Genomic DNA, 23,971 nt, shown 5'->3' with positions numbered 1-23,971 from the left:
TATATTCCCTCTGTGGGTCCTAAAAATGAGAAAGTGTGGCTTTCTGCTACCTTCTTTTGCATGTGTTCAAAGAAAATGTTTGTGGTTTCCAACTAAGGGCTTGTTTGGAATGCAAGATTTTCACATAAATATTTTTTAGGGCCGAATTTCACATAAATCTATTCATTCGCTGTTAGATTGAATAAAAATGCACGTGTTCCAAATGGGGCCTATTCACATGGATTGAATAAAAACTCACGTGTTCCAAATGGGGCCTATTCACATAGATTATTCTGCGGCAATAATTGTTGTTAGAACTAACTGATATATACCATATCTGAAATAAGCAGTATATAGTGCAAAAAGCAGGATTTTTTGTTTTTATTTTTTTTAAAAATGTAAATATATACTTCTGTTTTGAAAAATTACAAATCTAACCTTATGTCGCTCGTTGAAAGGGTGACACATATGTTTAAAAATAAAAATGTTACGTTCCAATACTCTAAATTCAAAATACTATCGAAATAATTTTGTGGTGTAGAGGATACTGTCATTTAGCTTCTGAAATTTGTCTCTCTTGTTTTCCATTGCACAAGTCATTTTTTGAGTTAAAATTATTTAGAGAGTTAGATGATAGCATTCTCTACACCGTAGAATTGTTTCAGATTTTTTTTATGATTATTTTGATAGTTTTAAATTTTGAGAGCATTAAAACATAATATTTTTATTTTTAGACTGTCATCTGTGAGAAGGGAAAAAAATCCATATTTTCAATATTTCAAAACATGCTCATATATTTATAATTTTTAATTTAAAATAAAAATTCCAAAAAGCTGGAGTTCGGAATTTACGGGCTTACTGTCACTGGGCTGGGTTTAACAATCTCGTAGAAAATATTGAAGCCGAAAGCCCATGTGCAGGTACCCAACATTGCATTGCTGCCGCTGAAGGCTGAACAACCCAGTCCACTCATCCTCACCGGCGTCCCGCAAGGAGCCGACAGCGATGGAGGAAGCGAAGGCGGCGGCGTACTACGACGAGCTCAACCGCAAGGGCGAGGGCGCCCGCCGCTTCAAGCAAGGCCTTGGCTTCTCCTCCTCCGATCCTACCTTCTTCGCCCCCAAACCCACCGCCTCCTCTTCCTCCTTCCTCTCCGGCTTCGTCCGCGCTGGCGCAGCCCCCGCCCCCGCCCCCGCCCCCGCACAACCCCCTTACCCCACCAAACCACCTCTGCCGCCTCCCGAGCACCCATACAGCCTGCACCACCGCTCCCGTTCACCGACCCGTGCCCGGTCCAGGTCCCCGTCTCGCTCGCGCAGGCGCCGATCGAGGTCGAGGTCCCGATCGAGGGAGCGGCGGCGCCGGTCCAGATCGAGGGAGAGGGAGAGGGAGGACCGCAGGGGCTCGCGGAGGCATTCGCGCTCGCGCTCGCCTTCTCGCCGGAGCGGCAGAAGCTCGCCCTCCGAGGGTCGGCGGGACTGGCATGGGGATCGGCGGCGCAACGATGGTGGCGGCCGTGAGAGCTCGAAGGGGCGAGGCTGTAGGGACGGCGGCAAAGTGGACTACTCGCGGCTCATAGAAGGATATGACAGAATGGTTAGTCGCGCCTTGCTCTTACTGCTCTGTAAATTCTGAAAACCCCCGTTGGACAATTGTGTTGTGAACTTGCCCGTGTTTCGAGATGATGAGATGTTGATGCTTCCTGCAGACACCGGCTGAGAGAGTTAAAGCAAAGATGAAGCTTCAGCTCTCAGAGACGGGTATTTACCGCTCTTTTGAGTTCTTCATTTTTGTTATTGTTTCCGTTCTTATGAGCTAGGATGATTCCTTTTTCAACCAAAAGCAATGTCGTGGCTACTTGTTTGAGCATAGCAACGGGATGCTACTGGTAGAATAGGTTTATTGAATATGTGAGCAGTGTAGAGCAATGTTGGGAACTGATTGTAGATAAGTCTCGGCAGTTTGCTTTGCTATGCTAACTTGATCAGTGGAAATTGATTATAGGTAAGTCTAGGTAGCACAATGCTTATGTGCATTTCTGTTTGGATATATGGATATACCTTACATGATATAACTCCAAAACTCAAAATCAACTCTTGAATACACGAGCAAAATGCCATTGGAATGCACATGGAGTTGTAGTGTTTTATGTTGATCGCACTCCGCGATAGGTGCTTTTTGGCGATATTTTCATTGTTCTGAAGATCCTTTCTTTTTCAATGTTTGGCAGCTGCAAAAGATTCTAGTCTTGGGACTTCAACTGTGGGGTGGGAAAGATTTGAATTTAATAAGGATGCTCCCCTTGATGAAGATGATGATGATGATGTTGAAGGTTAGTCTTGATATGGCTGCATTGTCTTGATTATTCTTTCATATGACTTTGCATTAATATGGTTCTTCATCAGGTCAGTCTTGATATGGTTGCATTGTCTAGATTATTCTTTCTGTGGCTTTGCATAACATGGTTCTTCATCTAGTTATTATTCAGCTTGGTGTGATATCATTTTAGACATCCGCCTGGGATTCTGATATTGGTTTTAAACCCCTAGGATTTACAATCCTATTTCTAGGGTGCAGAGCAATTTATAGAACCTTAAAGTATAGTGAATTCTACACAATTGCTCTGACACACCCAAGGTCATATTTTTCACTGTCTCATGGTGTTCTTAGTAAAATAAATTTTGTATTTGAGTTGTCAGATTCGCTCTAGGAAGGTACGATATATTAACATATGAGAGGTTCTTGTTCGTTGGGTAGTTGCTCTCTTATTTTTCAGTTTTTATGTACAATGAAATAACCCTACTTTTTATATAAATTTAAGTGACTGCATCAATTCAACCATTGCTAGAGTTATCATAGCTTAGACTCAATGCGAGAAAAAACTTGCTTCTTACATCATCTCAGTCATAGAGTTACAGATTTTGTTTAGACTGTGGCGCTAGAGCTTTTGATTGCTTGAGTGATAGCTTGGAGCTTTAGATTCATGCACGGAGTGTCCAATGGCTGTACAGAGGCAGAACAGCCTGTTTTTCTTTAGGGCGGACAAAAAAGCCTATTGAGCATAAAATTCTTTCCTAGTTATAATTATGTGCTCTGAAGAACCATTTGGAGATCAATACAACACGCTTCCTAAATTTCAAACGCGCGGGGGCGGGGGTGGGTCGCTGCCAGTGAGGTTTAGGGTTCAGGGAGGGGGTTTTCGGGGTCGCCAGTGTGCTTCCCGAGCTTAGAGGGATGCCTGGGGAAGCAGGCCGGCCCGACGAAGGAGGCGAGCACAGGGGTAGGGTGCTGCCAGGCACGGGCAGCGGAGGATGGTCGGTGGGCCAGGGTCGGGCGGGGGCGTCTCGGCACGCCAGGTTAGCACGGCGGGGCTACAAGAGCAGATCCGGCTACGTCTTCGCCACCGGAGATGGCCAGAGGCGGGCGGGCCGAGGGAGCGCGGCAAGGTGAGGGAGAGTTGCAGCGCCGGAGCTGTAGCGCGAGCGAGGCTGTGGGCAGAAGGTTGAAGATGGTTGTGAACACTCATAGCCATCGCCTGAAAAATTTTCAAAAACAGACTCCTGTTTTTTAGCATCCGCCTTAATACAATGATGTTTGATTAAGAACTTTAAGAATTAGTACCTGAATGGTCTTTGAAGTGAACACTGGTAATAGATGTTGAAAATGATAAGTGAGCTACTGAGCACTGGCAAAGATATCCGTACAAGGCCACCCATTTTTAGCTATTCATGCAAGCACTGTTACCGTTAAGGTTTAGTGGATACCAGTGTTACCGAGACACGAATACGGGTGTCGGAATTCGACTCGGATTTGGGTGTCTGATTCGGCAAAGAAATTTTGGACACACGAAATACAACTCGGAATTCAACACGGCTATCGTAATCCGACTCGGATTCGGGTGTCCGATTCGGCAAAAAAATTAGACACGAGTGTCCAGGTAACACCGGTGGACATAGAAAATAATTTGTTCTGGTGTCTACTCTGTATCAATGATAAACCAATCAACTAGAACCTTCACATAATGTGGTTTCACACTAAATTCAACTGCTTGAGCTTCTCAAGCTGTTGAAACTGGGATGCATCACGATTGACCTATTTCTGACTGGTGCAGTGTGTAGTATACTTGGTTGCTTAAGTGTTTAAGAGGTTTTAGTGCAGTAATATATATGCAAAATATTTTGACCATTTATGCATTCTGTTGTTTGGCAACCCAGAATTTACCTTTATGTTTTATCTGTAGTTGCTAATGATGATGCTTTGCTGGTAAAGAACATTGGAAAGAGCTTCCGACTTTCTGCTGTGGAGGTATAACACGGCAAAGTAATGAGTTACAATTTAGTTCCATGTTCTGCACCTTTTCCATTGTTCCTAACCGTTGTTGGATTTTCCATTACTCTCTTCACATATCGTAGTCAAAGCATGAAGATAAAGTCAGAGATGCGCATGATGAGGCTATATTTGGAGTACCTACAACTTTGATTGTTGATACTGAAACTGCTGAGGACGAGCTTAAAATCAATGATGAGGGTGAGAAAGCTGAAGATATAGAAGCTCAACCTAGCAGTTCCCTCATTAGCGATGAAGTAATACTACCAAGTTCACTTTCCTCTGCATTTTGTTTATTTCTATGTATTCCAAAGCCACTCATGAAACAATGTTATCTTAGGTTTTGGCAATGCAGAAAGGGTCATGGAGAGAACGGGCTCAGAAGATGCGGCAGGGTTCAAATACATGAAGTTTATCCTTGCTGTCCTGCTAATTTTGACTTTGCCGGTTGTGTAATCGTGTTTCCCATGATGAGCAGTTCGTGAAGATTCAGATATGAGCATTTTCGGTTGATAACTTGATTACCTACAGTTAAATTCACGTTTTATGTATCTTCTGTGTAACATGTGTCTGCAACCCTTCATTGTATAAGGTTTATGTCGGTAGAGCTTAGATCCAAACATCAAGTAGGTCCCAAAAAAAAAGAAGAGTAGGTGGATAATACTTGTTCTACTAAGTTAATATAAGATATGTGCCTGCTTTTAATTTATTCAAGTCAATTCATAGATCGCACCTTTCTGAGCTGATATTTGGCACTCACTTGGTTACCGCAAGTTTGCTGCTGGACGGACCTGTGGCGATTGCAGCTGTTTAACTGAAAACGGATCTGCTAGTTATCTGGAATGGGAGCTGAAAGAACGACTTCTATATATTTTAAGTTTACGACTTTATGAGCCTCTGAAATGTGAAGCAACCTCTTACAGTGGAGTGACGGACATCTCTCGTAAAATAAAGGGAATTACTCATCTCAAAAAATAAAATAAAGGGAACTACTTCAGTATGCTACTTAGAGCATCTTCGAGAGATGTTTAATATGGCTCTTATAGCTATTTTTAGAGATTTTGGGTCTAAAATGCCTCAATAATAGCTCCTTTATTTTGTTTTCAATTTTTAGCAATCCTCAAAACTCCTTTCCATCTTAGATATTTTTGGGGGAGCAGCTCTCGTTCCCTATCCACCCGGCTCCACTGCTCGCAAGCCACGGGAAAAAAGTGCGGCCGAATTCACCGGCGACTGCTGGTGTGCGTCAACGTCAGCTCTGGAAGCTAATCAAAGATGGTTTCGTTCTCTTCTCCCATGCCATACTGTCATCCTCGGGAACACCATCGTCGACAGAGAGTACGCAAGCCGTCTCGATCCCTAACCCAAATCGAATCTGCCTGCCATGGCTGTCGGGCCGGAAGGGGAGGCGGTGAGGTTGTTGCTGGTTTCTCCTGTATTCAAATGTTGAAGGAATGGGTGGCGACCGTCAAAGACCTGGTCATGCGCAAACTGTTGGGTCTGGCGACTTGCCTTGCGGTGCTCCGGAAGGACCTAACGGCAATCGAGAAGATGACAACCATGGCCGCGGATCTCATGCCCCGACTGCTCCAGATTAGGGACGCGCCCACCGCCTCCACGACATCCTTGATGAGCTCGAGTATGGCTGGCTCGGCGCCCGCCTAGCCAAGTACCCAAAGGTCAGGCATGCAGCGGTACGGGGCTTGGAGGAGCTCGCTAGGCTGAGCGGGAAGGAGATGAGCTAACGGCTAGGATACATCCGTCTGTAAGATATGAGAGGGAGCCGTTAGAATATAGGAATTAGAGTACAAGGAGTCTATTAGAGAGTATAGCAATATAGAGAGAATCTTTTAGAAATAATTCTATGTGATGATATAGAAAGTGAGTTTTAGAGTCTCTTAGGTGGCGTTTGGATAAACGTTGGGAAAGGAATATGGAAACGCGGTTAGATATGAAATGCTGGGTTTGGGTTTAGGAAATAAGTTTTTAATCCTATCTTTTGTTTGGATCCATCAAGTTTGAGATTGGTATATAAAAACTTCTAGACCAAATTGCCTCTTATCCCAATAGACTTCATCAGCAACCTCTCCAACGAGCAACAATTGGCAACTGCATCCAAATTTTATATCCTAGCTAAACCCACCTCCCTCACTGGGTTACGATCGGTGGGATATGAGCCCCTCATTTCCCTTTCCCTTACCTAGCTCTTGTCCCATTCCCTCCAAACAAACATGGCTTTAGATGTATCCCCATGCTCATATCCCTTTCCCACCTCTCATTTCCCTGTATCCAAACGCCACCTTAGACATGCTTGTAGCAAATAGCCACATATGGCTATGTGCACGCCATGTCTAGAAAACCTTGCGCACACATTTATGATATATGTACGAACACTTACAAACTAGGGGAACAAAATGATCTGCATATATACATATACTACTTACTACGAAAATATGATCAAAGAACAACCGCCAGTCATCACCGGTGGTAACCGGGTTCCCTCTGTATATATACGAAACGAGATCAATGAAAGATTACCGATTCATTCTCTCTCGAATGACTACTGTTCTATTGCTTCTCAACACTACTGTCCAGTCCAAACGCGTTGCACTGGAGTACGTGATCGAGTGAGCGGCCCTGGCCGTGCAGCCAAACTGCCGGGCTGTGGAGTACGTGGCCACGTATACTAACTACACCTAGAAGAAGCGTCGGCCAATGAGGAAACGCTTCGGCTTCGCCGCCGCTCTGAGGAAGGGCCGCAACCGGTGGGACGGCAGGAGACCGAGGAGCCACAGCGGGAAGCCCGCCAGCACGCGCCCTCCGCTGTAGGCGGGCCACGTCGTCCCCCTCCCGCGGAGCGCACAACGACCGACGCGCCGACCGCCGACCAGCATGAGGAACGCCCGGAGATTAGCGCGCTCACGGTAGCGGCGCATTATCGGGGCGCGGAAGCGCGCGCCGGGCCATATATTGCCGCTTCAAGCTCACCAACCAAAAGGGAGTGAGCGTGCGCGTACAGCGTTCGTGATTACACTGGTTGTGTTGCTTGGTGCAGCTGGGTGAGTGTGTGTGTGTGTGTATTTATACACACAAAGGTGTCGACGCGTCGTACTCGTACCCGTCAGAACTGACGTCGAGAACCCAAATGAACTGACGTCAGGAGGGGGAGACACTATCCAAGCTGATGCAAAATCTTTAAAAAAAGAAAGCAGATGAAATGGTTATTGAACTGACGTCAGCAACCCAAAAGATCTGTTTCCTTTGTGATTTTGCATCATTCAAAAGAAAAATCTCAGATGAAATGGGACCAAAAATTAACAATTGTATGTAATTTTAAAAGATCCACGGAACAAGCAATAAACATGCCAACGATGAATGCAAAATAACCCAGTAAAAAAATCAGGAAAAACGACGTCTCTTCCAGTAATATGTGTGTAATGGCAGTGCGCTCCCCTGCAATGTTCACGGGATGACGTCAATAACCCTGTAAAAATTGTGGCAACAGAGCATCACATACACTGACCTTGCTATGCATATGATAGCACAAGCTGTGATGCGAATGCAAGCACTCTATGGTGATTTCAGCAGCTTCTGACCACGCAATCCATTCCAGAAGTCTCGTGCCGTCGTTACCTTCTTTCCAGGGAGTTGAAGCTCCACGACCTAGCATACACAACATTAGATAAACTGGAGAAGGCCACAAGGAAAACAAATGAGCTGAAGATTGTAATTTGTTATCGATAAGCAAAATGGAGCGCACACCTCGAGCCAAGTTGACCCACTGCAAGGAATCAGCAATGAGCTCCCCGAGAACAGAATCTCATTTTCATCACCGATCTTGCCACAGGATGTTGAAACCTTCGTGCTGATAACCTTAATCTCTAGCACATTGGATTCACCGTTTTGGTTTACAAGTTGCAGTTTCGTGCGAGTTCCTGGCCACCCTGCAAATGCTCGTACCTACCAGAGTTGGTTGGCAATAGCTTTGATGAGTACACTAACAATTACAAACTCACCTTGTTATGGAGCACTTTAGCATCTTGGTCAAACGATAACCATGACTCCTCAGAATTCAACTGTAAAACAGAGGTCATTATGATAAATTAGTAAAACAGATCATAATGATAATTTAGTTAGGCTATATCTAGATTGTGAAGAATCGTTTGAGTGTATCAGCCGTCAGAGTTTTGAAGTGCTTGTAGATTAGAATTCCCAGTCTCAGTACTGGGTTCAGCAGCTTTAGCAAGTACATCTTTCCCATTGAAAAGCATGTATGACGATTGCTAGGGGTGCAAATTAGTTAACCTAAGGTACCCACCGACCCTCCTTAGTTCAACCAATAACACTAATTTTCTAAAAAATTGCTCAATTTGAGAATAGTGTTATTGGTGAAACTATAGAGGGTCTGTGGGTACCCTTAGATTAATTAATTTACACCCTAACTATTGCGGGGGGAATTCAACAAAATGACCGAGTCAAATTTGAACAACTATAGAAATTCAAACACACACGTTAACTTCAGTGTAATATACTTCTAGAAAGTTGTATATCAACGTTAGAAACACAAGCCCTCAAAAAAAAGAAAGAGGGTGGAGTTCCAAAAAAATGAAAAAATAAGAACTGTACGGAAAAAGGTGGGGCAGGGAGGGGGATGCAACAATTTGGTGTAAAATTATGCTCTTCCAAATTATAATCCTCACCATTTTCAGTTTATAAGTACACTCAATAAACAATTAATTTCATGTAACATTAATTTTTCCTGGTGAATGTTAGATGGGACTAATGCAGGGAATTTTATGTCCAGCTTCATATCAGAAGACTGAATTCAGTTGTATCGATTCAATATGACAGGAAATATTTGGCTACAACTGCCAATGCTTACCTTGGGTGCCAGTGTAGCATCAGAATCATCCTGTGGTTGTGCCTTTTCTTTAGCCGAGCCATCAAGAATGGATGGTAGTTCACGAATCAATAGCGTGGATCCTATTTAATACAAGCATCAACATTACCAGGTCTGAAATAGAAAATGTAGTGTTAAAGTTATCCATCCTGTTTATTTACAAATTTTAATGGACTAATCATTACGTCCAGCTAAGAGTTAGAATTAAGCAGGGTGGCAAACTTGCCATCAGCAAGGAGTTACAAGTGGACCGATTTCACATAATGACCATGTAGAAATGTGACTTCATGGACTACGATTAGTTTGTAGTCTTTACCTATATCAAACAATACAGCAAGTAGCTCTGGTGCCTGTAGACAAAGAAAGTGACATAAGAAAATGATGATGACGGATAATAGCAAGCTGATGCCCAAACATCTTGGCACTTCTTGACACTTCATATTTCTTCAGCACTTATTTTAATCTGAACTAACCAAAATCTGCTTAGGAACATTTATTAAATTATTGAACTAACAACATATCATCTTAGTAGAATGGTCATGCCACAGTGGAAAACTTCAACTCTCATCATTAACACAGATGTACACAAGTACAAATGCACAGTGATGGTCCGCAATCCATTAGATTTTTCAAAATCTAACATCCAGTTTTATTAGCAAAAAAGATATCTTAAAATGAACAACCAAAGCATAATTTCACGCATCATGTTATCACAGTTATATTATGTGATTGAACAGCAAAAGAGAGGTCTAAAACAGTCTCTTTGGTACCATTTAAGTAATGTTTAATAATCATATGCCCATGTTAGAGAACTGCAGACTTTGTTTACTTTGAACTGCCAAGATGATCCATCAAACTGGCAAGACAGTGAATATCACCTACCTTGACACATTCATCAACAGAAAACCTTTCACATGCAATCACTGGACCTGCATCCAATGCACGAACGGTATATGCAAGGGAAACACCTGTTTCTACAACACCATCCTACAGACATAGGTGATATAAATAAAAAGTATTACATAGTTTCAGTGGCACTGAATTGTAACAAGGAGAGCAATAAAACCTGCAATGCCCTCTGCACTGGAGCTGCACCACGATATAGAGGCAACAAGCTTGGGTGTATATTAACTGTTCCTGAAATACAAAGAGCCATGGCAGATGATCAGGGCTTGGGGCTCCCAGAAGCATTTCAATACCGAATCCAATGAGTCCCCGATTGTTTTCTGGCAAATTAGGGTTAAAACACTAATTCTCCCAAGTTAACTTGACTATGAACTGACTGAAAGTTATAAAATCTTAGCTGTTTTGTGGTAAACCGAAATAGAATCAGATGTATGGTGTGAATCATCATGTATGCATAAAGCCTGATTCCAAATTTTTTCTTTAGTTAGGCACTTTATGGAAAGCAGTAACCAGCAAGAGCTATCTGGTTCCCGTTGGAAAGCAATAGGATAATTTGAGAAGTGGATACAGATTCCATAATGATATGATCAATATGAAACCAATGGTTATATGCCATACCAATCTAACCCACATATGAAGCAATGGTTATATGCCACACCAATTTAACTTTTTTTCCTGTTGTTTCACGACCTTTCTCACGATCTGATAGATGATTATAAATGCTATGAAAATTATTGTAAGTAAATGCAATAACATCTAAAGACCTGTTTGGTAGAGCTCCCCCTAATCCAAATTTCTCTTAAGGGTGTGATTATCTATTCTACGGAGGAAGTGATTCTGTGTGGAGAGTGAATCAAGGAAAACTACTTTTTTCAGCTCCTAACATCTAGTTCATTTGAGGAAATTACTCCCACGGATTTCACTCGAAGAGCTTGATGGGATAAGTCTCTGTGCTGCATATGGGTCTTTGTGGGGCTGCTTCAGATGGTCCTTGGCTGGTCTTTGTAGTCCTTTCTAGGGCTACAGCATCTAGGACAACATCTTAGCATCTAGGACAGCTAGGACAGCATCTTAGCATCTAGGACAGCATCTTAGCATCTAGGACAGCTAGGACAGCATCTAGGACAGCATCTTAGCATATGCTTGGCTGGCTAGCAGCCTATAAATATGTATCCCCAACCCCTCAGGTTGGCATGGCATTTGTGTGAGAAATAAACCAGAAAAATTGCCCCAACTCCTAGTGTCATCCTCTCTCGATGAGAGTAAGAATTCAGCTACTACCAAGAGTAAGAATTCAGCGACTAGCAAGTGGTATCAGAGCCGTAGTATCCTGTAGCCTGAGCATCTCCTGCTCACCTCCTTTCCCAGCCGCGCAACAGCCCCAGCTGGGAGCAGCAGCAGCTCCGGCCGCTCCTGCTCACTTCTCTCCCTCTGCGCAGACGAGCAGCAGCTCGTCTGAAGCAGCCCTCTCCCCACGCAGCAGCCCCCGGGTAGCGCGTCATGTCCGCAGGGCAGTCTCAGCGCTCGGTCGCCTCGAGCACGCGGCATCGGCAGGAGGCCGAACTTGCCGCGGCAGAGGAACGCGAGCGAGCGGCGGCAGAGACCGCTGCGGCGGCGGCAAGGGCGTCGAGGCTGGCAGCGGCGGAGCTGGCAGCAGTCAGAGCGGAGGCGGAAGCAGCGGCGGCGGCGGATGCAGCGCGTGCGGCGGCAACAGAGGTCGAGGCTCTGCGCGGCAGCATCAGCAGCTCCGTTTCTGCTGACGACAGCGCCGACGCGGACCTCGAGTTGCTAGGGAGGGAGGCAGCGCGAGCGCGGGCGGCGCAGTGGGCAGCCGCGCACGCCCACGAGCGTGGCGGCAGCCCAGACAGACGCGGACGCGCCGGCGGCGCTCCTGGAGGAGGCGCGCACGGCGGTGGCACTCCTGGAGGAGGCGCGCACGGCGGTGGCGCTCCTGGAGGAGGCGAGCACGGCGGTGGCGCTCCTGGAGGGGGCGAGCACGGCAACGGTGGCGGACGGGTCGATGGAGAGCGCGGTCTTCACAGGCAGCGTGGCTCTCTCTCCCTGGATCGGTACCGTGGTTACCACGGGCTCCAGGCTGTTGTCAGGGACGTCGGCCCCGGCGATGGGTGGCCTACCCTCACTAAGACCAACTATGTCGAGTGGGCTGCGGTGATGAGGGTAAAGCTCCAGGTGCGGCACATGTGGGAGGCAGTCCGGTACGGCGACGTCGACTACGACCAGGATCGACGGGCGCTGGATGCCCTCATCGCTGCAGTCCCGTCTGAGATGCAGTTCTCGCTTACCAATAAGCGGACTGCCAAGGAGGCTTGGGACGCCATCGCTGCGGCACGCATCGGCAGCGACCGCGCCCGCAAGTCCACACTGCAGGCACTTCGCAAGGAGTGGGAGAACCTGGCCTTCAAGCCAGGTGAGGACGTTGATGACTTTGCTCTCCGTCTCAACACTCTGTTGCAGAAGATGGTGCAGTTCGGCGATGACACCTACGGCGAGGAGAGAGCTGTCGAAAAGCTCTTCCGTTGCGTCCCCGAGAAGTACAAGCAGATGGCTCGCTCGATCGAGTCCCTGCTGGATCTCTCCACGATGTCGATCGAGGAGGCGATAGGTCGCCTCAAGGTCGTCGACAGCGATGAGCCACAGTCTCTCTCGGGGCCCATCACCACTGGCGGGAAGCTCCTTCTCACTCGGGAGCAGTGGGCTGCCTGCCAAGGTGACCGGAAGAAGGGGGAGCCTTCTTCCGCGACAGGCGGCCGCAAGCGTGGAAAGCCGCGCAAGGCGCGCAGAGACCCCCAGGCCGGGGCGCGAGGACGTGCCGAGGGTGATGCCCGCGGAGGCGCCCAGGGCGGCGCCGCTGGCAAGTACAAGCCAGCACGAGACGACACCTGCCGCAACTGCGGCCAGCTTGGCCATTGGGCCAAGGACTGTCGACAGCCACGACGCGGTCAGGCCCATGTCGCACAGGCGGAGGAGGAGGAGCCGGCTCTGTTCATGGCACATGCAAGCATCGAGCTACCTCCAGCGGCACCGGCCGCAGCGGCTCTCCTCCACCTTGACGAGCCAAAAGCACACGCCCTCCTCGGCGACGGCTCCGACAACGACAAGACTGACGGGTGGTGCCTCGACACCGGCGCCACCCATCACATGACCGGTCGACAGGAGTTCTTCACCGAGCTTGACTCTAGCGTCCGAGGCTCCGTCAAGTTTGGAGATGCCTCCGGCGTGGAGATCAAGGGCGTCGGCTCCGTCATCTTCACCGCCGCGTCTGGTGAGCACAGGCTGCTCACCGGAGTCTACTACATCCCCGCGTTGAGGAACTCTATCATCAGCTTGGGACAGCTGGATGAGAACGGTTCGCGCGTGGTGGTTAAGGATGGAGTCATGAGGATTTGGGATCGCCGTCGTCGCCTTCTTGCCAAGGTAACCAGAAGCGCAAATCGACTCTACGTCCTTAACGTGCAGGTGGCACAACCCCTCTGTCTCGCTACTCGTCGGGATGACGAGGCGTGGCAGTGGCACGAGCGCTTCAGGCACCTTCACTTCGAGACCCTGAAGCGGCTCAGTGCCACGGAGATGGTGCGAGGCCTGCCGTGCCTCGACCATGTGGAGCAGCTCTGCGACGTCTGCGTATTGACGAAGCAGAGGCGACTCTCCTTTCCCCAGCGGGCGAGCTTTCGAGCCAAGGAGAGGCTCGAGCTTGTGCACGGGGACTTGTGTGGTCCGGTGACACCGGCCACACCGGGAGGACGACGCTACTTCCTGCTGCTCGTCGACAACCTCTCCCGCTACATGTGGGTGATGGTCCTCGGCAGCAAGGGAGAGGCTGCGGACGCCATCAGGCGTACGCAGGCTGCTGCGGAGGCGGAGTGCGGCCGCAAGCTGCGCATGCTGCGCACCGACAACGGCGGCGAATTCACGGCGGCTGAATTCGCGTCGTACTGCGCTGATAAGGGCATTCAGCGCCACTACTCCGCGCCGTACAGCCCGCAGCAGAACGGCGTCGTCGAGTGACGCAACCAGACAGTTGTGGGGATGGCTCGGGCCCTTCTCAAACAGAGGGGGATGCCGGCTGTCTTCTGGGGAGAGGCGGTGGTGTCGGCCGTCTACATCCTCAACCGCTCGCCTACCAAGGCGCTCGACGGCAGGACGCCGTACGAGGCTTGGCATGGGCGCAAGCCAGCGGTCTCCCACTTGCGAGTCTTCGGCTGCCTCGCGTTCGCCAAGGAGCTTGGCCACATCAGCAAGCTCGACGACAGGAGCACTCCGGGAGTGTTCATCGCATAGTTGTTATGGCGTCGGGATATCGTCGCCATAACGACGATATGTCGTCGTGGCGGAAATCCCCTTGTCGCCACAGGGACGCCACGGCTCCGCCGTGTATGGCGTCCGCCATATCGCCGTGGCGTCCCCGTGGCGCCTGTATGGCGTCCTGTGGCGCATGGCGGCTCGACGTGGCGTCCCCGTGGCGCCTGTATGGCGTCCTGTGGCACATGGCGGCTCTGTGGCGGGTGCAATAGAAGGTTAGGTTGGTGGTGACTTACCTGGTAATCCAGTTAAGGACTGAGGAATCCGCCCGCACCATTCTATCCGCATCCATCGAGAGCCCGCAAGGATTGAGGAACCCTAGCCTAAGCTGGCAGCGGCGGAGGCGGGACAGTCGATCTCCGCCCGCCCCTGCCTGGAAGTCCGCCACCCCTGCACCTGCTGTGTTCGCCGCTCCCGCCTCGGATCTCCGGCCGCCCTCACCCTCCGTCGGCCTCGCCCTCGGTGTCTCCCTCGCCGGCCACCCCCACCCTTGAGTTGACATCTCCCGAGCCGGCCACCCTCCATCGAGTAGCTCCTCAGCTCCTCTTCTATTGTGTTTTTTTTTTCTATTTCAACTCTCACGCACACTAGCAGCCATCAGGCCAGTATCACACTATGAGCACACGCACACTAGCAGTAGCAATGTAGCACACTTAAGCACTTAGCACGCACACAGGTCAAGCAGCCAAGCACACATTGACACATAGCAGTGTAGCACACAGCTCAAGCACTGCTGCACTAGGCACACATAACAGTAGGGAGTAGGCATTAGCTATACTCTAAGCTATAGCACACATAGCAAAGTACCACACTAAGCAATTAGCAATCATAACAGTAGCTTAAGCACACTAGCACACAATGACACAACAGTACAACTTTGAGACATGAGAGAGTTATATGTCTTTTGTGCTACATTTACATTGCTATTTGCCTTTTGTGCTACATTTACATTTCCTAATATCGTAGATTATAACTGTTAAGCTACATTTACATTGTTATTTGTTAATATCCTAGACTATAATGTGTGTATTCGCCACGTGTTTATGGCGTCGCCACGCCACGCGCCATGGCACTGTAAAGTTGTGAATGTGGTGGGTCGCCGCGCCTCGCCACACCGCCGTAACAACCATGGTTCATCGGCTACGCGGAGGGCTCGAAGGCCTACCGCATCCTCGACCCGAAGACACAACGTGTGCGCACGGCGCGCGACGTTGTGTTCAACGAAGGGCGAGGATGGGCGTGGGACAAGGCGGTGGACGATGGCTCGGCTCCAACGTACGACGACTTCACTGTCGAGTACGTCCACTTCGAGGAAGCTGGGGGAGTAGGCAGCTCTTATTCGACGAGCACGTCTACCCCAGTCCCCGAGCCTTCACCGACCCCGGCGCCTGCTACTCCGACAGCACCACACTCTCCAGCCAGGACCTCGGCTGCGATGAGTTCTTCGCTGGCTCCACCACAGCTGGCACCAGCACCGACAGGTACCTCTCCGGGCACGTCTACTCCAACACCAGCTCGTGTCAAGCACAGCCCGGTTGAGCTCGCTACTCCGCTCTCTCACGACGAGGAGCGCATCGACGCGTACCACGACGGCGAGCCGTTGCGGTACCGTACGATAGAGAACCTTCTCGGCGACCAGCCGGTGCCGGGACTGGTGCCTCACGACCTGGAGGCGCAGTTGCACCTTGCGTGTGACGACGGCGAGCCTCGGTCGTTTGCAGAGGCCGAAAGACACGCGGCATGGCGCGCCGCGATGCAGTTGGAGATGGATGCGGTTGAGAAGAACCGCACCTGGGAGCTTGCTGACCTTCCTCGTGGTCACCGCGCGATCACCCTTAAGTGGGTGTACAAGCTGAAGAGGGATGAAGCCGGCGCCATCGTCAAGCACAAGGCTCGCTTGGTGGCACGAGGCTTCGTGCAACAGGAGGGGGTCGACTTCGACGACGCCTTCGCTCCCGTGGCACGGATGGAGTCCGTGCGACTCCTCCTTGCGCTAGCTGCCCAGGAGGGCTGGCGTGTTCATCACATGGACGTCAAGTCGGCGTTCCTTAACGGCGACTTGAAGGAGGAGGTCTACGTGCACCAGCCGCCGGGATTTGCGATCCCCGGCAAGGAGGGCAAGGTGCTCCGCCTGCGCAAGACCCTCTACGGCTTGCGGCAGGCGCCGAGGGCGTGGAATGCCAAGTTGGATTCCACGCTGAAGGGGATGGGCTTCGAGCAAAGACCGCACGAGGCGGCCATCTACCGACGGGGCAGTGGAGGAAATGCTCTGCTGGTGGGTGTCTACGTCGACGACTTGGTGATCACCGGCACCAAGGATGCGGAGGTGGCGGCATTCAAGGAAGAGATGAAGGCCACTTTCCAGATGAGTGACCTAGGGCCTCTCTCCTTCTACCTGGGAATCGAGGTGCACCAGGATGACTCCGGGATCACGCTTCGACAGACCGCCTACGCCAAGCGCGTCGTTGAGCTAGCTGGGCTCACCGACTGCAACCCAGCTCTCACTCCGATGGAGGAGAGGCTGAAGCTGAGCCGCGACAGCACGACGGAGGAGGTGGACGCTACGCAGTACCGGCGTCTTGTGGGGAGCCTTCGCTACCTCGCCCACACACGGCCGGACTTGGCATTCTCCGTCGGCTACGTCAGTCGGTTCATGCAGCGACCGACGACGGAGCACCAGCAGGCTGTGAAGAGAATCATCCGCTACGTTGCGGGGACTCTCGACCACGGCCTCTACTACCCTAGGTGCCCTGGGGCGGCACACTTCGTCGAGTACAGCGACAGTGACCACGCCGGCGACATCGACACCAGCAAGAGCACGAGCGGGATCCTCTTCCTCCTCGGCAAGTGCCTCGTTAGCTGGCAGTCGGTCAAGCAGCAGGTGGTGGCCCTGTCCAGCTGCGAGGCCGAGTACATAGCGGCCTCCACCGCTTCAACTCAGGCGCTCTGGCTCGCTCAACTGCTTGGTGATCTCCTCGGCAAAGACACTAGAGCGGTGGAGCTCAGGATGGACAGCAAGTCCGCTCTGGCCCTGGCAAAGAACCCCGTTTTCCATGAACGGAGTAAGCACATCCTGGTGAGGTACCACTTCATCCGAGGCTGTTTGGAGGAAGGGAGCATCAAGACGAGCTACATCAACACCAAGGACCAGCTCGCGGACCTGCTTACCAAGCCTCTTGGGAGGATCAAGTTCCTTGAGCTCTGCTCCAGGACCGGGATGGTTCAACTTTCCCACAAGACGACGCACAAGACTTAGGGGGAGAATGATGGGATAAGTCTCTGTGCTGCATATGGGTCTTTGTGGGGCTGCTTCAGATAGTCCTTGGCTGGTCTTTGTGGTCCTTTCTAGGGCTACAGCATCTAGGACAGCATCTTAGCATCTAGAACAGCATCTTAGCATCTAGAACAGCTAGGACAGCATCTAGGACAGCATCTTAGCATCTAGGACAGCTAGGACAGCATCTAGGACAGCATCTTAGCATATGCTTGGCATCTAGGACAGCATCTTAGCATATGCTTGGCTGGCTAGCAGCCTATAAATATGTATCCCCAACCCTTCAGGTTGGCATGGCATTTGTGTGAGAAATAAACCAGAAAAATTGCCCCAACTCTTAGTGTCATCCTCTCTCGATGAGAGTAAGAATTCAGCTACTAGTAAGAGTAAGAATTCAGCGACTAACAGAGCTAAAAACTGAAAACTGATGTTTAGCAGAGCTCCCCTGATTCCACAGGGAGCTCCGCCAAACGGGCCCTAAATGTTAATGCTAGTCAATTCTGGAGCTGCATTATGTGTTAATTTTCCATTGGAAAGAGTGGACAGTACTAGTTGCTAATCGATTCTGGTGAGAATTCCAAGTGAACTATTTCTGCTTGAACATGAGGCAATACTTGTGCATTGCGCGCCACCACATTCAATCAATACGAACAAAAAGTCAAACAGGTACTTTGACGACCAGGCGTACCACATGGTGGGATATCAAGAAACCTCTGGGGCAGAATGTTCCCGTAAGCAGCGGTGACGCAAACATCCGGTTTTACATCCTTCAAATCCGAGAGAAACGACTCCTGCATTGCAGCAAAAATCACTTCGAACCGCAAATCCTATATAGCCTAACAGTGGAGGAACACTCGAGGATGGTTGCCAAGGAAGATACCTCCCCGGCCCGCTCCGGCGTGAAGATGAGGTCCTCGGGGAACCCGCGTGCGAGCGCGAGCTGCGCGACGGCCGACGGCATCAGCTTCCTCCCCCTGTTCTTGGCAGCGGGGGGCTGCGTCACGATGGCGGCGACCTGGAACGCGGAGTCCAGGGAGCCGGACGCGGCCAGCAGCGTGTCCAGGACCGAGGCGGCCACCTGAGGAGCGACCCGAGTTCTCTACTCAGAACACCGGACCGAGAAGCTGGGAGTTTCGGGGGTGCTAGTACCTGGGGCGATCCCAAGAAGACGAGGTTCTTCTTCCCAGTGCCGCCTCCGGCGGCGGAGGCGGATTTGGCGGCGCAGCGGAAGAAGCGACGCAGCAGCGGCGGGGAGTATCGCGCCATGGCACCCTCGCGGCTCGTAGATTGGGATGGGCAAAACAGGATTTGAGGGTGCAACCGTGGAAGGAATGATGGGCCGGGCCTTTTCCTGGAGGCCAACGGCCCGGAAACCCATACACGGCCGGATAGTTCCATTCCTTCGACCTTGAGCTGTAAAATTCTGAAGAGGGTTAGTTGAGATTGAAGCTCCTGCCGTATGTGGCACTTCTCCAGCATCCTAGAAATCCCGATCGGGTTGGCTTAGTTTGAGGCAAGGGCACCACGGTTCCTCTGAAGCCCTCAGTGCAGATGCCGTTCGTCTTGGAGGCGATGGCGGAGGCAGAGAAGAAGGACGACAACAAATGGGAGAGAATCATGGAGAATGTTGATCTGATCTATGCGCAGATCGGCGCACTCATGATGACTTAGCAACAGATGATGGCGCAACTAGATCTCAATACCAAGGTGGTCTGGTAGATCACATGCGAGAAACAATTGATGGCGAAGCAGCTTGAGACCACAAATCAGGCGGTGGCCGGGTTGACAGTGGAGCACATGGTGGCGGCGAGCGAGGGTGATCAGATCAGTCCACCATAACCATGGGCGTCTCCAAGGCTACACCACACATCCAGACCACTGCAACAACCAGAGCAGTCGAGATTCCAGTCACCATTCGGTGAGTCACCGCACACCCATCGTACTTTGCCCAAGTTGTCAATCTGGTGATGCATGTAGTTTCCCACATCGTACTTTGCCCAAGTTGTCCTTCCCTACGTTCACTAGGGAGAATCACAGATTTGGAAAGATAAATGTTTTGATTATTTTAGGATCTTCAATGTCAGTGAAGTGATGTGGACAACGGCTACTTCATTGCATATGGAGGGGAATGTGTTAGACCTTAAAGCTTCACTTAATCAACATAATAGCTAGCCCTAAGATCAAACACCCTAAGTGCGGAAGCGTGAGGTGTTTACATGAGTTCGGTGACGCCATCTGATGATAGTGAAGTGGTCACCGGCGTGATGAAGAGGCTTTGGGCGATGTAGTCGATCACCAGCACGTAGTGGATGAAGAGGCGGCAGTAGCCTTCACCTTGTTTACTGCGTTCTCTTAGGATCGGATTAGAGTTGTGGGGGGGGGGAGATTAGCCTAACATGCGAAAATCTAGTCACATGCCCTACGGGACTCCCCCCTGGTTTATATCAAGCGCAGCACAAGGTGGGACTACCACCATTTATTGGTTGGGGCTCCCGATCAGAGCGCATGAAGGGCAAACGGTCCTCCTTTTATCTCGGTCACGTCAGGGATAAGGTCGAGATCAATTCCAACATTCTCCCCCTTGATCGAAAGGCTAACATCATAAGCCCATTCTTAATGAAATAGCACACCAAGACAAAAGATTACAGCGGTTCATAAAATGCCACTGAAACCCAGAACCCATAGTACACTATTTCATCTCGAAATGGAAATTCATTATTCCTAATGGGAGTGGTTGGCATAATGGTCCTCTTATCCAGAATCATAGGCTTTCCAATAACCCCATGCCGGCAACATGATCACGAAAAATATGAGGTGGTAAGCCTTTAGTAAGCGGATCCGCAAGTATTGACTTAGTGCTTATATGCTTGACACTTATAGTTTGATCCTGGATTCTATCTTTCACAACGTGATACTTAATGTCGATGTGTTTGGCAGCACCACTCGACTTGTTGTTACTCGTATAGAAAACTGCGGGTTGATTATAGCAGTATAATGTGAGTGGTTTTACAATACTGTCGACCACTCTTAGTCCCGGGATAAAGTTCTTTAGCCATACAGCCTGCCCGGTAGCCTCATAACATGCCACAAACTCAGCTTGCATCGTTGAAGATGCTGTAAGTGTCTGCTTGGAGCTTTTCCACGAGATAGCTCCTCCAGCGAGGGTGAAGATATAACCTGACGTGGATTTCTTAGTGTCTACACACCCCGCAAAGTCTGCATCCGAATAGCCAATGACTTCAAGGTTATCGGATTCTCTAAATATGAGCATGTAGTTCTTAGTGCCTTGCAAATAGCGAAGGACTTTCTTAACGGCTTTCCAGTGGTCCGGTCCTGGATTTGATTGATATCTGCCAAGCATCCCGGTCACGAAATCTAAGTCAGGGCGCGTACATACTTGAGCGTACATAATGCTTCCGACAGCTGAAGCATAAGGAACCGTCTTCATTTGATCAATTTCATATTGGTTCCTTGGACATTGATATGTCCCAAACTTATCGCCCTTAACAATAGGAGCAGGCGTGGCAGAGCACTTATGCATATTGTATTTCTTTAGTACTCTGTCAATGTATGCCTTTTGAGACAAACCTAATGCTCCTTTTGACCGATCTCGATGAATTTCAATGCCAAGAACATAAGAGGCTTCACCGAGATCCTTCATATCGAAATTAGAGGAAAGAAATCTCTTGGTCTCAAACAGCATATCCTTATCACTGCTGGCCAATAAGATGTCATCCACATAAAGAACTAAGATGGTGAATTTTCCCCCTTTAAACTTTATATAAATGCAGTTATCAACTTCATTTTCTTTAAAACCAAAATTTCTGATGACTTTGTCAAACTTGAGATACCACTGTCTAGACGCTTGTTTTAGACCATAAATTGATTTCTTAAGGCGACATCCCAAATGTTCGTTGCCTTTCATGACAAAACCTTCTGGCTGAGCCATGTAAACATTTTCTTCCAAGTCACCATTAAGGAATGCCGTTTTTACATCCATCTGATGCAGCTCTAAATCATAATGCGCTGTAAGCGCCATAATTATTCTGAAAGAATCTTTACTTGATACAGGAGAGAAAGTTTCATTATAATCGATTCCTTCTCTTTGCGAGAAGCCTTTAGCTACGAGCCTTGCTTTGAACCTTTCGATGTTCCCATTAGAGTCATATTTTGTTTTGTAGACCCATTTACAACCTACTGTTTTGGCTCCGTCAGGAATTTCTACTAGGTCCCACACATCATTATCGCTCATAGATTTTAATTCGTCATTCATGGCATTAAGCCACTCAAACGAATGCTTACTCACCATGGCTTCTTTATATGAGTTGGGATCTTCTGTCTTCCCTATGTCATTAACATCCTCATTCATATAAACAACATAATCATTCGAGATGGCAGATCTCCTGTCACGCTGTGATCTCCTGATCGGTTCATATGCACTGCAGGACAAGGACTGGGTGCTGCAGGGGACTGCTGAGGCTCATCGTTAGGTATATCATTAGGAATTTCAGAGACCTCAACAGGGGGTGTACTGACGTTAGTTTCTACTGAATGTGCAACCACCTGAGGCACAGGGATGTGTGACTCTTGTATCAATGGAGTAGGAACATAAACCCGTTTTTCTTCAAGATCAACTTCCCTTGTCTCCATATCCCCGTTTTCAAGAAACACAGCGTGTCTTGTTTCTACGAACTTAGTAATCCTATCTGGACAGTAAAAGCGATATCCCTTTGATCTTTCTGGATACCCGATAAAGTGACAACTAACTGTCTTAGGATCTAGTTTCCCAATGTGTGGATTAAAGACTTTAGCTTCAGCTGCACAGCCCCACACACGTAAATACTTTAAAGAGGATTTTCTTCCAGTCCATAATTCATATGGTGTTTTTGGAACTGATTTACTGGGAACCCGATTAAGAATGTGTGTGGCTGTCTTAAGTGCCTCCATCCACAGTCCAACTGGTAAACTAGAATAGTTGAGCATACTTCGCACCATGTCCATAAGCGTGCGGTTGTGTCGCTCAGCTACCCCGTTTTGCTGAGGTTCACCAGGTGTAGAATATTGGGCTACTATGCCATTTTCCTGAAGGAATCTGGCAAAAGGACCAGGGATTTGCCCATATGTGGCATGCCTCCCATAATATTCTCCCCCGCGATCCGATCTCACTACTTTAATCTTCAGGTTGTGCTGATTTTCTACTTCAGCCTTAAATATCTTAAATTTATCGAGAGATTCAGATCGATCTTTAATAGGGTAGATATAGCTGTAACGGGAGAAATCATCAGTGAAGGTAATGAAAGAATCAAAACTGTCAACTGATATCACAGGAAAAGGACCACATATGTCCGTGTGAATTAATTCTAATAATCCTGTGCTTTGAGTGGCCCCTTTCTTTATTTGCTTAACGTATTTTCCTTTAATGCAATCTATGCAGTGGTCAGAGTTGAAGAAGTCTAAGGGTTGGAGAATCTCTTCCCTAATGAGACGCTCCATTCTCCCCCTCGAAATGTGGCCTAAACGACAATGCCACAGTTTCGAAGAAATCTCATTAATTGTACTTCTCTTTCTCTTATAGCTTACATCATAGATATTCATCGTCACAGGGGATTCATTAAGAGGAAGCATATAAAGTTTGTCTTGTCGGATGGCAAGACCAATAACATCTGAATTAAATTTAAGAATGCATTTATTGTCTCCGAAATTACAATAAAAACCATCATCATCTAACATCGAAACTGAAATGAGATTCCTCCTCATAGAAGGAACATAAACTACATTATTTAATCTAAGAGTGAAGCCATTATTAAGAACTAATGGAAGGGATCCGATAGCTTCAACTTGAGCTTCCTTCCCATTGACCACTCTAAGACTTCGCTCCCCCTTTCTTAATGTTCTCGCGGTAAGGAATCCCTGTAAGGAGTTGGTAACGTGCACAGTGGCACCTGAGTCAATCCACCATGAATTAAGGGAAAAATCAGCATAAAGTGATTCATCAATGAATGTTATGAAATCATTACCCTTCTTTGCAAGCCACTTCAGGAAACCAACACAATCCTTTTGGTAGTGGTCCTTCTTGTGGCAGAAGTGGCATCCGTCATCTTTAGATTCTTGAGAGGCAGGAGCAGAAGGAGCAAATGCCTTGGGCGCCCTCTGTGCTGCCTTGTCGTGTTTAGCGACGAAATGCAACTTCTTTTTAGACTTGAAATCCCCTTGGAATTTTCTCTTATTCTTGGGGCTGCTTACTTGATTCACAAAATCTTTATTTT

At 48.7% G+C, this 23,971-nt stretch overlaps 2 protein-coding genes across 3 annotated transcripts; one reads left to right on the top strand and one right to left on the bottom strand.

Moving 5' to 3' along the window:
• The first annotated feature begins 914 nt into the window (after positions 1–914).
• On the top strand, positions 915–5,024 carry LOC133918301 (uncharacterized). The gene is made up of 6 exons (XM_062362117.1): positions 915–1,575; positions 1,688–1,739; positions 2,210–2,311; positions 4,220–4,284; positions 4,392–4,562; positions 4,646–5,024. Exons 1-6 carry the CDS (start codon positions 985–987, stop codon positions 4,712–4,714), a joined length of 1,050 nt encoding a protein of 349 aa, XP_062218101.1. The 5' UTR covers positions 915–984; the 3' UTR covers positions 4,715–5,024.
• A 2,573-nt stretch (positions 5,025–7,597) lies between these two features.
• LOC133918290 (uncharacterized) lies at positions 7,598–19,324 on the bottom strand. 2 transcript variants are annotated; one of them, XM_062362097.1, is made up of 11 exons: positions 18,855–19,323; positions 18,586–18,783; positions 18,394–18,496; positions 10,272–10,342; positions 10,088–10,192; positions 9,522–9,555; positions 9,188–9,288; positions 8,322–8,381; positions 8,068–8,265; positions 7,829–7,968; positions 7,598–7,758 (listed from the first exon to the last, which is right to left on the bottom strand). In XM_062362097.1, the coding sequence occupies exons 1-10, from the start codon at positions 19,182–19,184 to the stop codon at positions 7,876–7,878; spliced, it is 1,293 nt and encodes a 430-aa protein (XP_062218081.1). In that variant the 5' UTR covers positions 19,185–19,323; the 3' UTR covers positions 7,598–7,758; positions 7,829–7,875. The 2 variants fall into 2 exon arrangements, with proteins under 2 accessions (XP_062218081.1, XP_062218090.1); XM_062362106.1 differs by lacking the exons at positions 7,598–7,758; positions 7,829–7,968 and having other exon boundaries at positions 8,074–8,249; positions 18,855–19,324.
• Between the last annotated feature and the right edge of the window lie 4,647 nt (positions 19,325–23,971).

The sequence above is a fragment of the Phragmites australis genome, chromosome 1 (assembly GCF_958298935.1).
Source record: "Phragmites australis chromosome 1, lpPhrAust1.1, whole genome shotgun sequence".
In the NCBI taxonomy this organism is placed as follows: domain Eukaryota; kingdom Viridiplantae; phylum Streptophyta; class Magnoliopsida; order Poales; family Poaceae; genus Phragmites; species Phragmites australis.
Note: the sequence above shows the minus strand (reverse complement) of the source record. Positions and strands in the feature narration are given on the sequence as shown.